Below are 12037 nucleotides of genomic sequence, written 5' to 3'. Positions count from 1 at the left end.
TCAGTAGATTATCATACTTCCAACTTAGTTTACCTGGCAACCTGCTCTGCATGTAGTGGTTCTTATGTATGTAAAAAGTAATCGGACATTACATGAAAGAACAACAGAGCATTTATACAGTACTCTGGTGGGGGATATCATAAGTGCTCTAGCCAAGCATACATTAGTGACCAGTGCCATTCATACTTTTAATTTTAGAATAACAGAAGTAATCCATCAAACACAACGTGAAGGTGATACAAGACATTTTACAGAGTTAAGGGAGCTACACTGGATTGTCAATTTACAAGCTGATAAATTACCCAGTTTAAATGGGAAGGTTTCTTTAAAACATCTGCTGAAATCCAGAGGTGTTCAACATTAATTGCTTGTTCTCTAATTGCTTAATTGTTCATACTATTTAATGATATTTCATTTTAGTTTTTATGGTCTGAAGAATCACTTTGTGTGACAGCACTAACTGTCATTGTTTTTTGTTTTATTAAACTTCTACAGTTTTAATAAGAATTCTGCCATGTTTCTGTGCCTTAGGTTGGATTTTTTACATTACTTATTATGCTTTTTTTTAACCAGAGAAGTGGGATGATCCAGATATGCTTTTCAGCCACAACATATGCCCTATGGTAGTAACCACTGTACAAAAGAAGTGACAATACGACATCAATAAATATCATGGTTAGTGAACATTAAAATGAAAACGCAGACAAGATTTTACATAAAAATATACTGCAGTACAGCATGCATAATTCAAAGCAAAAAAGTTAAGATTTAAAGATTCTGCTATTTACAATGGCATTGACATCTGTATGTGTGTATATACAATGCAGCAAGGGCCGATTAAACACTATAGAAATACCCTTTGCCAGATTACACATGAGAAAGACTCAGTGGTACCTCAAAAACATGTGGATCCAACATTCTCATCCTGTGGAGTTTCAGATTTCATTCTTGGGGTTTATTAAATCAGAACTGCATTTATGGAGGGATCAGATGGCTCACACTCCAGCTTTTCCTTTTTCTCCACCCACTCCATAGCAATCTGTGCTGATTCCTCAGATTTTGTTTGGGGAGCAATTTCTATGGAAGTAAAATGCAAGGACTGCAGGACAGTTCAGACAGATCAAAGCACATAAATGTATTAGAAATGTTGGCAGTGAATCATGCCATACATAAAGTCTCCGCATTATCTCTGGGGCCCAGGTGCCTTGCAGATCACAGCAGACAGAACCACAGTAATGTGATACATAAACAAGGGGCACCGCGTTATATCCCCCATCCCCACACGTCAGCTGGCAATAATTGCTTGGGCGGTAGCTCTACAACACACCTCAACTCAAAACTTCTTACATAATGCCGGTGCAGAACATAATGCAGACCCTCACAATTGGAAACACAGTGTACAGGTCTTCCCCGAGTTAATACAGATGTGAAGAACACCTCAAGTACATCTCACGGTCTCCTTTCAAAACAGACAACTAAATGGGTTGTGTTCCAGGACCCCCATACAAGCAGGCCTGGAAAACAGATGCTTTTTCACTCACCTGGTTGGGGATGTTCCTTTATTCATTTCCATTCTTTCCAATAATTTCAAGAGTAATTCTAAAGATTCAGAAAGACTTTTCAAAAATCATTGCGGTAATTCCCTTCTTATGAACTGATCACAGGCAATTATCTCAAGCTTCCTTACAGATTGGATCTACTCACACAGGGCAAGGGGAGTTTGATGCACCCTGACATCAAACAACTGCAACTGATTGATGACTCAATTTTGATACCTTTTAGGCATGTCTTTCACAAAGACGTTCAGCAGGTGCCAAAAAAGCAAGAAAGCCTGCTACTAGAAAATTACATATTGGCAAGTGGAATGGGTTTTCCAGTTGTTTTTTTAGCCCAATAACCTGGGATTCAGCAAGGATTTTGTACCACTGGTGCTTAAATATGTTCAAGTTACTACCTTCTGGCCTATCTTATGTTACTATAAAGGTACATCCTTGCAGCTATTTTGCATGTCTGACCATGGATCCTCCTATTGAGTTTCTATTTTTGTTAAACAGTTTCTAAAAGGAATTTTACTCCTCAAACCTTCTCATGACAGGTTCCTCCTACTTAAGATCTCAACTTTCTATTGGAAAAGCTATGCCACCCTCTGAACCCGCTTGTCAAGCTGATTTTAAAGTTCATTACTTGGAAAACTGCTTTTCTTATTGTTCTGACATCTGCAAGAAGAGTAGCTGCATTTTAAGTTCTCATGATGGGCAAACCCTATCTGGCATTCCAAAAAGATAGGGGCACTGTGCATACAAATCCTTATTTTATGCCCAAGGTTGTTTCAGAGATCTCACTGAATCAAGCCATCAACCTCCATTTTCTAATCAGAACCAAAACACAAGAGAGAAAAGATTCTTTACACTTTGGATGTGCATGGCGATTCAGTTATTATCTTGACAGAACTAAGCTCTTTACACACACACACACACACACACACACACACACACACACACACACACACACACACACGAGTTGGTTAGAGGTATATATTTATTTATTTTTGTTTATGGTTGTTCAGGACGAGTTCCTCATTTTTTTTTTTAGGAGGGCCTAGCATTTGCCTATTATCATTTGTGGATCTGTGGGCATAAGTAATGTTCCTGGTATGTAGTTTTGAAGCTAAGAAAGAATAGTATCTAGATAAACTGCATTTCTATGAGCTGGAAAGAGTAAGCAATTACCTCTCAGAAAAGTAATACAGTGGTGTTCCTAGTATTCAAGGATGAAATGAAGTGACATTCTTACAGCAATCTGATTGGGTTTGTGTTACAGGAATTTAGAGCAGTTAAGGGTAAGCAGTCCTGTAGTTTGGGTAATACCACACAGATAGTTAAAATAGTGTACAAAGAGACTGCAAAATGAGGCACAGATGGGAAACAGAGGAAGAAAAAAAAAATAACTCATGTTATCTTTAAAAGTCACTATTGTGATAAGAAAGAAAATTTGGTGGAGTTATTTAAGCAGTTCATTTCACATTTTCATGGCTTGTTTTCTTCGCTAAGATTGTATATACTGATTTAAGGATAGTATTCAGAATGCTCAAGTCATGTACATCTGAAATATACACAGCTAAATTTTATTTATTTATTTTACATATGTTGACCGGGACTGTCCGAATGAGCTGAAGAGCACTTTTTCAGCGGTGGCCCAGGGAGAAAAGCTCCAACATATTATACAAGTTTCATTACAAATTAGCATTAAACAGCAATGTTACAGGATTATTATAGGTTCATAGGTTCATACTAGGCTATCTGCCCTAGGGCATTTATAAGCCTAGCCAGAGTGTGTTTGGCTTTCACCACCCATTTTAAATTAATTTTGCTATGCCCTTTTTCGAGGTTAGTATACTGTGCCTCTGTCTAACAGTGACACAGAAGTGATACCCGGGGTAAACCTACGATCTCCCATCCACTCATCAAGATTCCTCTTGAAGAGAGTCAATGAGGGACTCTGCCTAACCTGGACTGGGATTTTATTCCAGAGTGAAGGGAGCCTCTGGGTTATGAATCTGCCCCTCCAGCATGTCCTATTTATTTCAGTGCTGAGGTTCAAGTCTCTCGAGCGCGTAGATCGATGGGATTTGGATTTTCTGAGGTGCAGCATGTCCATTAATTCCGGGTTGGACATGGCTTTATACGTCAGGCACAGATCGCCTTTGAGCAGGCGGTATGCCACTGAGTAGAGCTGGAGTTTCTTTAACTGGGCAGCATATGGCATCTGTTTGAGCCCTTTGATCCTCTTGGTGAGGTACTTTTGGGGTCTTTCCAGTTGCTGCAGGTGTCTGGTAAGGTACATCCCAAAAGGGGCATTGTACTCAATTATGGGCCTGATGAGGGATGAGTAAAGAGGCACGATGACCTCCCCTGATCTAGATGTGAATCCCTTCATGATTAGGTGGGCTATATAAAATGTTTTTCTAAACACTTTTGCCACATGGTTGTCAAATGAGAGATTGCTGTCAACTTGGGTCCCCAGGTCCCTAATTACTTCTTCTGTACTTAATGGATTGCCACCTATGTGGTAATTTGTGGGCACTTTGTTTTTGCCAAAGGGGATGACTATACACTTTTTGGCGTTTAGCTTGAGGCCATGGCTCTGGCACCAGTTGTCTGTTTCTATGAGGCTCTTTTGGAGGATGCTTGTGTCGGCTGGAGAGTCGATTATGGCGCCCAGTTTGCAGTCATCTGCGAACTTTGTCAGCCACAGTCCTTCCGTGTTGGCCTGTACTTCAGAGAATTATATGCCGAACAAGAGAGGTCCCAGGACTGAGCTTTGTAGGACGCCACTTGTAACTGGTTTGGAGTCTGACATGGCTCCAGCAATTCTAACCATGTGGGTTCTGTCCTTGAGCCAGTTTGCAACCCATCTAGTGACATAGGGGTTTATATTTAAGCTGGTGAGCTTATCTATAATGCCCGAGTGGGGTATTGTATCGAAGGCTTTTGCGAGGTCCAGGTAGGCTGTGTGGACCACCTTCCCCTCGTCAATGGCCTTGGTGACTGTTTCAAAGAAATCAACCAGGTTTAAGAGGCAGGATCTGCCCTTAACAAAGCCGAACTGGGTAGGATCCAGTGTCTGTAGGTCCCCAATATCTTTATTTATGAGGTCCATGATGATCCTTTCCATAGCTTTGCAGACCAAGCTAGTCAGGCTTATGCGGCGATAGTTTCCAGGATCCGTTGAGGCACCACCTTTGTGGAGAGGGACCACTGTTGCTGTACGCCACTCTTTGGGTACATATCCTGTAGTAACACTGAGACTGAACAGTAGTTTTATGTTTGGGTTTAGCTCTTCTTGGAGTTCATGTAGGACGCAGCCTGGGACACTGTCTGGTCCCATTGATGCTGTGTTTTTTGCTTTGGAGAGGGCAGCTCTTACCTGAGCATCTGAGATGTCATGGGGGCAGCACTCTGCTGGGATAGATATTTACCCTTTTGGTGGGGGGGGGGGGGAGTTTGCGCTGAACCTGTCAGCTAGGATGTTGGCAATGTCTGTGGGTTTGGTGTATTTTTTGTCATTTTGGACTAATTCTGAGCATATCGGGTAATTCCCACCCAGGTTCCTAACATAACTAAAGAAAGCCTTGTGATTATCCTTAGTGTCCTGTGCAATTATTCTCTCGAAGCTGGCCTTAGACGATTTTATGAGTACAAGGTATTAAGTAGCAATACAATGTTATACAGTGTCAATAATCAGGAGTATAGCATAACTATTTCAAGATGTATAAAAATAAATAGGTCATTAACATAAGTATAGTTTTGGGGCGTAAGTGGTTAAAAAAAAGTTTTATCATGATGTAGTTGCATGAAGGCAAGACAATTACAATAGAATGTTTCTCTGAGGCAATTTGGTTAACAGATTTTAGAAGACAGTAGTCAAGGAAGATTAGAGAGAGCTAGTGAGAAGAGTGAGTTAAGTGCAGAAAGTGCATTAAGGTATGAGAAGTAGGGGATGTTAAGGAAGGAGAGTGCAGTGGCAGGACCAGTGACTTTTAAAAGTGCTCTTTGATGGCTGTCTTAAATTGTTTAGGATGTGTAAGGGTCCTGATTTCTAGTGGGAGCATATTCCGGGCAATAGTGGGGTGACAGCTGTACATGTTGTGTCCAGATTTAGACTTGGGTTTGTAGATTTGTAGTAGGTCTTGGTTAGAGCTTCGGAGAGGTCTGGAGGAAGAATAATGGGAGAGGAGAGGGGATAGTGCTGGGCAGTAGGAAAGCTGGTATAGGATAGAATGGATGATCTGGAGCTGAGAGAGGAGAAGTTGGTGGGGTAATTCAAGCCAGTTTAGGTGTTTTAGAGAGAGATAGTGATGGGATTTGTAGGTTTGTTGGGCAGCAAATCTAGCTACCTTGTAGTAGGTAGATTTGAGTTTGGTCAGGAGTGCTGAGTTAAGATTTGTGTGAATATGAGAACTGTACATTAGACTGGGTAGAAGGTAGGTAAGAGAGAGAGCAATCTTGGCTTCAGATGTAAGGAATTTCTTGTTATGTTAAAGGAGCCCTAATTTTGAATGTCTTTTTGATACAGTTATTAACATGCAAGTCAAATTTAAGCTGATCGTCGATAGTTACACCTAAGATCTTAGTGCTGGATTCTACCTGAATGGGAGTGTTATTAAGGAACTGTATGGAGAATGAGGGTTTAATATTTATGAACTTTTTAGGTAGGAAGAGTAACAGCTTTGTTTTTTTTATGGTTAAGGATGAGTTGGTTGTTGGAGAGCCATGTTTCAACTAAGTTAAAAGATGCCTGAGTAGCTGAGAAGAGAGGCAGAGTTGGCTGTGGTGATGACTGTAGAGTCATCTGCATATTGCACTAAAGATGACTGAGGACAGGAGGTATAGAGCTGATTAGTAAAGATATTAAAAAGGCCCTAGAATAGACCCTTGAGGTACACCCATTTTGACAGGGAGAGGAGAGAAATCAGAATATTTGACAACTTTATCCCACATCTCAATCTATTTGAAACTGTCAAATGGCAGCTGTGATTTGTCTGAAGCTTTATTTCCTGGCTTTCAGGAAGATGCACTACTCAAAATGGAAACAGCAGGCCATGAGTCCTTTTCGTCCCAAATGAACTGTACTAAACTGGTGATCAACCTTAGGCGCTTTTTTTGAGAATCCTTTAGCATCTGCTACATAGACAAAAAAATGCTACTAAGAAATCCATACATGTGCAAATGGAAAAGATTTCCTAGTTGGTGCCAGTACAGAAACCAGGACCCTCACCAAGCTGCCTCTGGTTCGTTATCATTTGTGGGCTTTGTATTAGAACATTACCCCAACGCGATTTTTGCGCAGGAATGGGCGTGGCCTACATGACTGACATGACTGAGTGACAAGCCATGCAGATTATACAGTGACATGGTGAATATCCATTGTGAATATTCATTCTCTGACCATTTTTAATACAGGCTTCATCCTTAGAGTTACCACAACTTTCAGTACATGAAATGTAAAACAGAGATTAAATAAACTTATCTTCATTTTCTATATTACCTGGGTGTCTGACTTGCTTTGCCACTTTGCACTTAACCACATACTGTGTTGTAGGGTAAGAAGGGGGTCAGAAGGGCAGTATGTAGCAGTATCCACAAGTTCCCGCTTTGCAGTCCATGCCCATAACTCGTGGACCCCCCAACCTTTCTCTGGTATAATGTGCAGTAATTGCTTTTACAGGGGGGGCAAGACCTCCCAGAAAGGTTGTCATCCGCACCTTTACAGAATAGGAATTTTAAGTCTATGTAATAGTTTTTATACATGCAGCATATTATGTGTTCGCACCCCTCTCCTTTAAAGAATTGTAATTCTCAGCGTAATACTTTTTCATAAATGCAGCATATTCTGTGTTAGTTTGAATAGGTAAATCTGTTTGGATGTACACGGTCTGCCAAATTATTTAGTCTAAGATGTAATAAATATATCGAAGCTTTTGATCACTGCAAATTGGAAATCCTGGTACCAGCAAATAAGGGAGAAAAGGCTTTGTATTGAAATAATTACAATGTTCAGCAAACTCATTTTTCTGAGGATTGTTTTGCCATGTTTACAGTTTTCAAAATAAGCATCATGCGCAGAGTGCTGGGCGGGGCTTGGGTGGTCCTTGCTACTGCGCATCTGGTGGGGTAATGTTCTAATACAAAACCCATTTGTGTGACCTACTGTCCTCTGGCCTACCTCATTCCTTTAACAAAGTGCATTTGTCAGCCATTTCTACTTGGCTGCCCTTTGATCCCCCTTCTAACCATACTCAAGTAAAAACAGTTTTTGAAAGGGGTGCTGCCTACCCATCCACCTAAGAAACAGTTGCCTCCTCCTTGGATCTACACTTTGTGCTTAAAAAGCTTACTCGTTTCAACCAGCTAATCTGGCTGAATTGAGGTTCTTAACATGGATAACTGTTTTACTCATTGCAATGATATCTGCTAGGAGAGTACCCCAGTTACAAGCACCGATGTTGAGTTAGTCCCATCTCATTTTTCACAAGGTCAGAGTTTACATTGACAACTAACCCTTCTTTCATGCCTACAGTGGTTTCAGAGTTTACTTTAGATCAGACTACTCATCTCAGTCTTTTTTCCTGAACCTAAGAATAAAAGAAAATATTTTCTTACACTCTAGATTTTCATAGGCAGCCCAAATACTACTTAGAGAAGACTTTAGCCTTCAGGAAAGCTGACCAGCTCTTTGTCTCCTACAGACAACATGAAAGGACAACCAGTGTCAAAGCAGACTTTTTCCAGGTGGCTGTCTCATGCTATTGCCTTTTGCTATAGTCATGACAACAAAACTTCCAGGCAGTGTGACGGCCCATTCCACAAGTGTTTTTTTTTTTTTCCCTATGGCTTTCTAGAAAGAGGTGGAGTCTAGAACCACTCCAGATGCAGCAACATGGTATTTTGTACATACTCATAAGCACTACTTCTTCTTTCGGCTTTCCACGGTTAGGAGTCACCACAGCAGATCACCTGTCTGCTCATGATTGGCAGTGGAGTTTTACAGTGTTGAGTTGCCAGCCCAGCACCCAACCTTCCACAGAAGGCACACACAAGCATGCACTCATGCCTAGGGCCAATTTAGAGTGTCCAATGCACCTACAGCATGTCTTTGGGATGTGGGTGGAAACCCATGTGACCACAGGGAGGACATGCAGACTCCACACAGAAGGCACCCCAGCCGAGGATCAAACCAGAGAACCTCTTGCTGTGAGGTGGCAACGCTAACCGCTGCACCACCGCGGCCGCCCACTCTTAAGCACTACAGAGTGGATTTATTTACAAAGACCAGAATGGGCTTTGCAGGGGACCATTCTCCAGTGGCTCTGGAGATTTAGTTCATTGGCTTCCTCCCTTCTGTTTTAGTTTTCTAAACTATGGATGTAAGTAGATGTTCTAATATATTATAGTTGCAGTAGCCTCCCCTTCTTCCAACCCTCTTATTTTAGCTTTTTTCTTTTGTGTTGCCAAGGTATAAATGAATAATCCCTTTTGTATATAGATTGACTGTTGAATTGTTTGTTAGCACTGTTGTTTCAGGGGCCCTTGTCTCTCTTCTAAGGCAAAAATGCTCTGAAGCAATTTGCATCCCAAATGTATTTATATGGAGCTCCTGACAGTTGGTGTGTGGATGACATCCTTAAAATCTGAAAAGCTGAAGAGTTGTAATGGGGTAGGACCCATATAGCTTAAAATAGTTCAAAAGTGATCTATTAGGGCATCTACTGTTATAGTGAGTTTAACTGCACAACTGTATTTTCCTTTCTGTTTTTGAGAAAGGCTACAAATAGATATTTTCAAACAACCTGCAAAAGAAAGACAGAATCAAACTGACATATATTTCATCTCTACTCAAATTAAGTTGGATATTCAGATTTGACTATGGTGTCTCCCCAAAAGAAAAAAAAAACACGCGCTGTAAAACTGAAGCAATGAGGTGTGAATCACCAACAGGGACAACAAATAAGGAAAGAGCCAAATGTCTATCTATTCCCATGTATTTGAAGACCGAATACAGAAGCAGAAAGGGCTGCAATCTAGAAAAGTCTTAATTTACAAAATAAACTAGCCTTCTGATAATACTGATCATGTTGGACTGCAAATAAAAGTAGCACTTAAGAATACTAATAATGGATAAAAACTGCTACTTCTACAGGAAGAATTAATTTTCACAAGCTATATATAAAATCTGCATTAAAGACGAACACTTGAAAAATAAAACACAGAAACCTGCAGGGTACTGTTTGGCAGCTGCCACCTTTTCGTCCTTTCAATTATCTATACATTCGCTGCCAGGCATACCTCTCAACGTCTTAGAGCAAGAAATCTGGACAAAGCCATAAATAATGGGGGGACAATGGCCCAAAAATAGGGACAATTTTTAAATATTGCTCTTACAAATTTAGAAAGTTGATAGAATAACAGGTTTTGCATTAGCATGAATTTTCTGAAGGGTATGAAGTCTGAAACTCAAATGCCTGTATTTAGTTTCTGACTTCAATCCTTACTGATTTGGCACCAGTTTGCCAGAAAAACACAATTTTATAAAAAAAATGGACCAAAAACATGAGGCAAAAATCTGGACACTCTGCGAAAATCTGTACAGTTGAGAGCTATGCTGCCAGGATATTACAAAAAAGCTGCAAAATCCCAACTAACGGTAAAAACCTCGCACCACGGTTAATACACACACATACCCCGTCCCCAGCTTTTAGTTACTGATAGCCAAGTTCTTTGTAGTCTTAGTTATCCAGTTACAGATTAACAATCTGTGATGCAACACCCCCAGTCAGATTTCAGTTTAAGGGCTGGATTCAACTACAACCCTAATAAACAGTGTCATATTATAAGCAGAGAAAACGTGACAAAAAAAAAACCTGAAATACAGAACCAATAAAACTGTGCAAAGTAAGACACGCACGCAGGTGCACGACCACTCGTATGGAGAACCTATGTTTACATTCCACAAAATAAATTCGCTGATTCTCAGGAGTTTCCTCACTCCCTCTTCAAGCTCTTCTATTTCCTTGGCTAGAAAAGCACCTCCAGACTGTTTTAACCTCTTCAGATCTTAAACACATTAAGCAAGTAATCACGTCTGAAAAGCCTTCCAGGTCCGAGAACCAGCAGTCAGTTTTTGAGACAAAACTGCCACCTCTGCAAGCACTGCAGCATAAGACAGGCATAACATACAGTTGCAACATATCTTTATGCGTGCAAAAATTATACAGAACGGAACAATGTAATGCATAATGCTCTTGGTACAGTAATAAGAGTTAAAGCCCTTAATGACTACATTCACGTTGCTCTCATTAAGGCTATGCAATCAGTGGTCTAGTCCGTTGCACGTATATATAAGATGACCGACCCCCCCGCCAGGGTTTTACATTTGAAATGCCTAAATGCAGTGCAATCATCTGTACACAACGCATAAAATGATCAAAGGGCAAGGCCAAATCTTTCATTCAGGACACCGTGCCCAAACAGAATAAGCATGCATTTTTTTTAGACTTACTTTAGAATCATCTTTATTTCTGAAAATTAGATCGCATTGTTTTTGGCAGGAATTCGTATCCCCCAGTTGTATGTCAAAGGGATCAGCTGCCAGTGCTAGAACCAAGAACATAAGGTATAAGAAGATAGAAAACAACAGCTCGTAAGTCTTGAACCAAGCCATCATCCTTATCAATATAAATGTACGCCTTTGTGATGCTGAGAAAAAGCTAACAAGCTCTACCCACAAACCAGATCAGGCTCCAAATCAGTGACGTAATGAAAAGTAGGTTGCAAGGAATTCTGGGAGTGTAGGGATGAGTGGGTGGTGGGTTGCAGTTTTAATTCCTGTTACTTAGAGTTGGATTATAGTTATACCTTTCAACATATGTCGCAACTGTATAGATTTTCGCAGAATGTCCAGATGTTTATCACATATTTTTGGTCCGTTTTTAATAAAATTGTGGTTTTCTAACAAATCACTGGCAAACCATTAACGATAGAAGTCAGAAAATAATGACAGAGATTTGAGTTTCAGACTTCATACCCTTAGGGAAATTCATGATTGTGTAAAACCTCTTATTCTCCAAATTTTCTAAGTTTGTAAGAGCAATGTTTAAAAATTGTCCCTATTTTTTGGGCCTTTGCCCCCCAATTATTCATGGCTTTGTCCAGATTTTTTGCTCTAAGAGGTTGAGAGGTATGCCTTTCAATCTGTTAGTGCAAGAAATCTGGACAAAACCTAAAATAATGAGGGAGCAAAGACCCAAAAATAGGGACAAATTTTAAATATTGTTCTTATAAACTTACAAAGTTACTAGAATAACAGGACTTGTGTTAGCATATATTTTTGGAAGGATAGGTTCATAGGTAGGTACTAGGCTATTGGCCCTAGAGCCTATACAAGCCTAGCCTAAAAGATACCCTGGCTTTCACAACCCAAGAAAATTATTTTCATGTGACAGGACTCTATCCCTCCAGCATGTTCTGTTTATTGTGGT

General features: G+C 40.3%; 1 protein-coding gene across 1 annotated transcript in view; it reads right to left on the bottom strand.

The window, feature by feature from the left end:
• Positions 1 to 11300, bottom strand: part of TMEM59L (transmembrane protein 59 like) — a 537787-nt gene extending 526487 nt beyond the window's left edge. Inside the window, exon 1 of the mRNA XM_044053954.1 lies at positions 11059 to 11300. Within this exon, the coding sequence (XP_043909889.1) occupies positions 11059 to 11223 (165 nt within the window). The 5' untranslated portion in view covers positions 11224 to 11300. The remainder of the gene's footprint in view (positions 1 to 11058) is intronic.
• Between the last annotated feature and the right edge of the window lie 737 nt (positions 11301 to 12037).

The sequence above is a fragment of the Protopterus annectens genome, chromosome 13.part0, assembly GCF_019279795.1.
Source record: "Protopterus annectens isolate FY-2018-M chromosome 13.part0, PAN1.0, whole genome shotgun sequence".
In the NCBI taxonomy this organism is placed as follows: domain Eukaryota; kingdom Metazoa; phylum Chordata; order Ceratodontiformes; family Protopteridae; genus Protopterus; species Protopterus annectens.
This window is presented reverse-complemented; position numbering and strand designations above follow the sequence as displayed.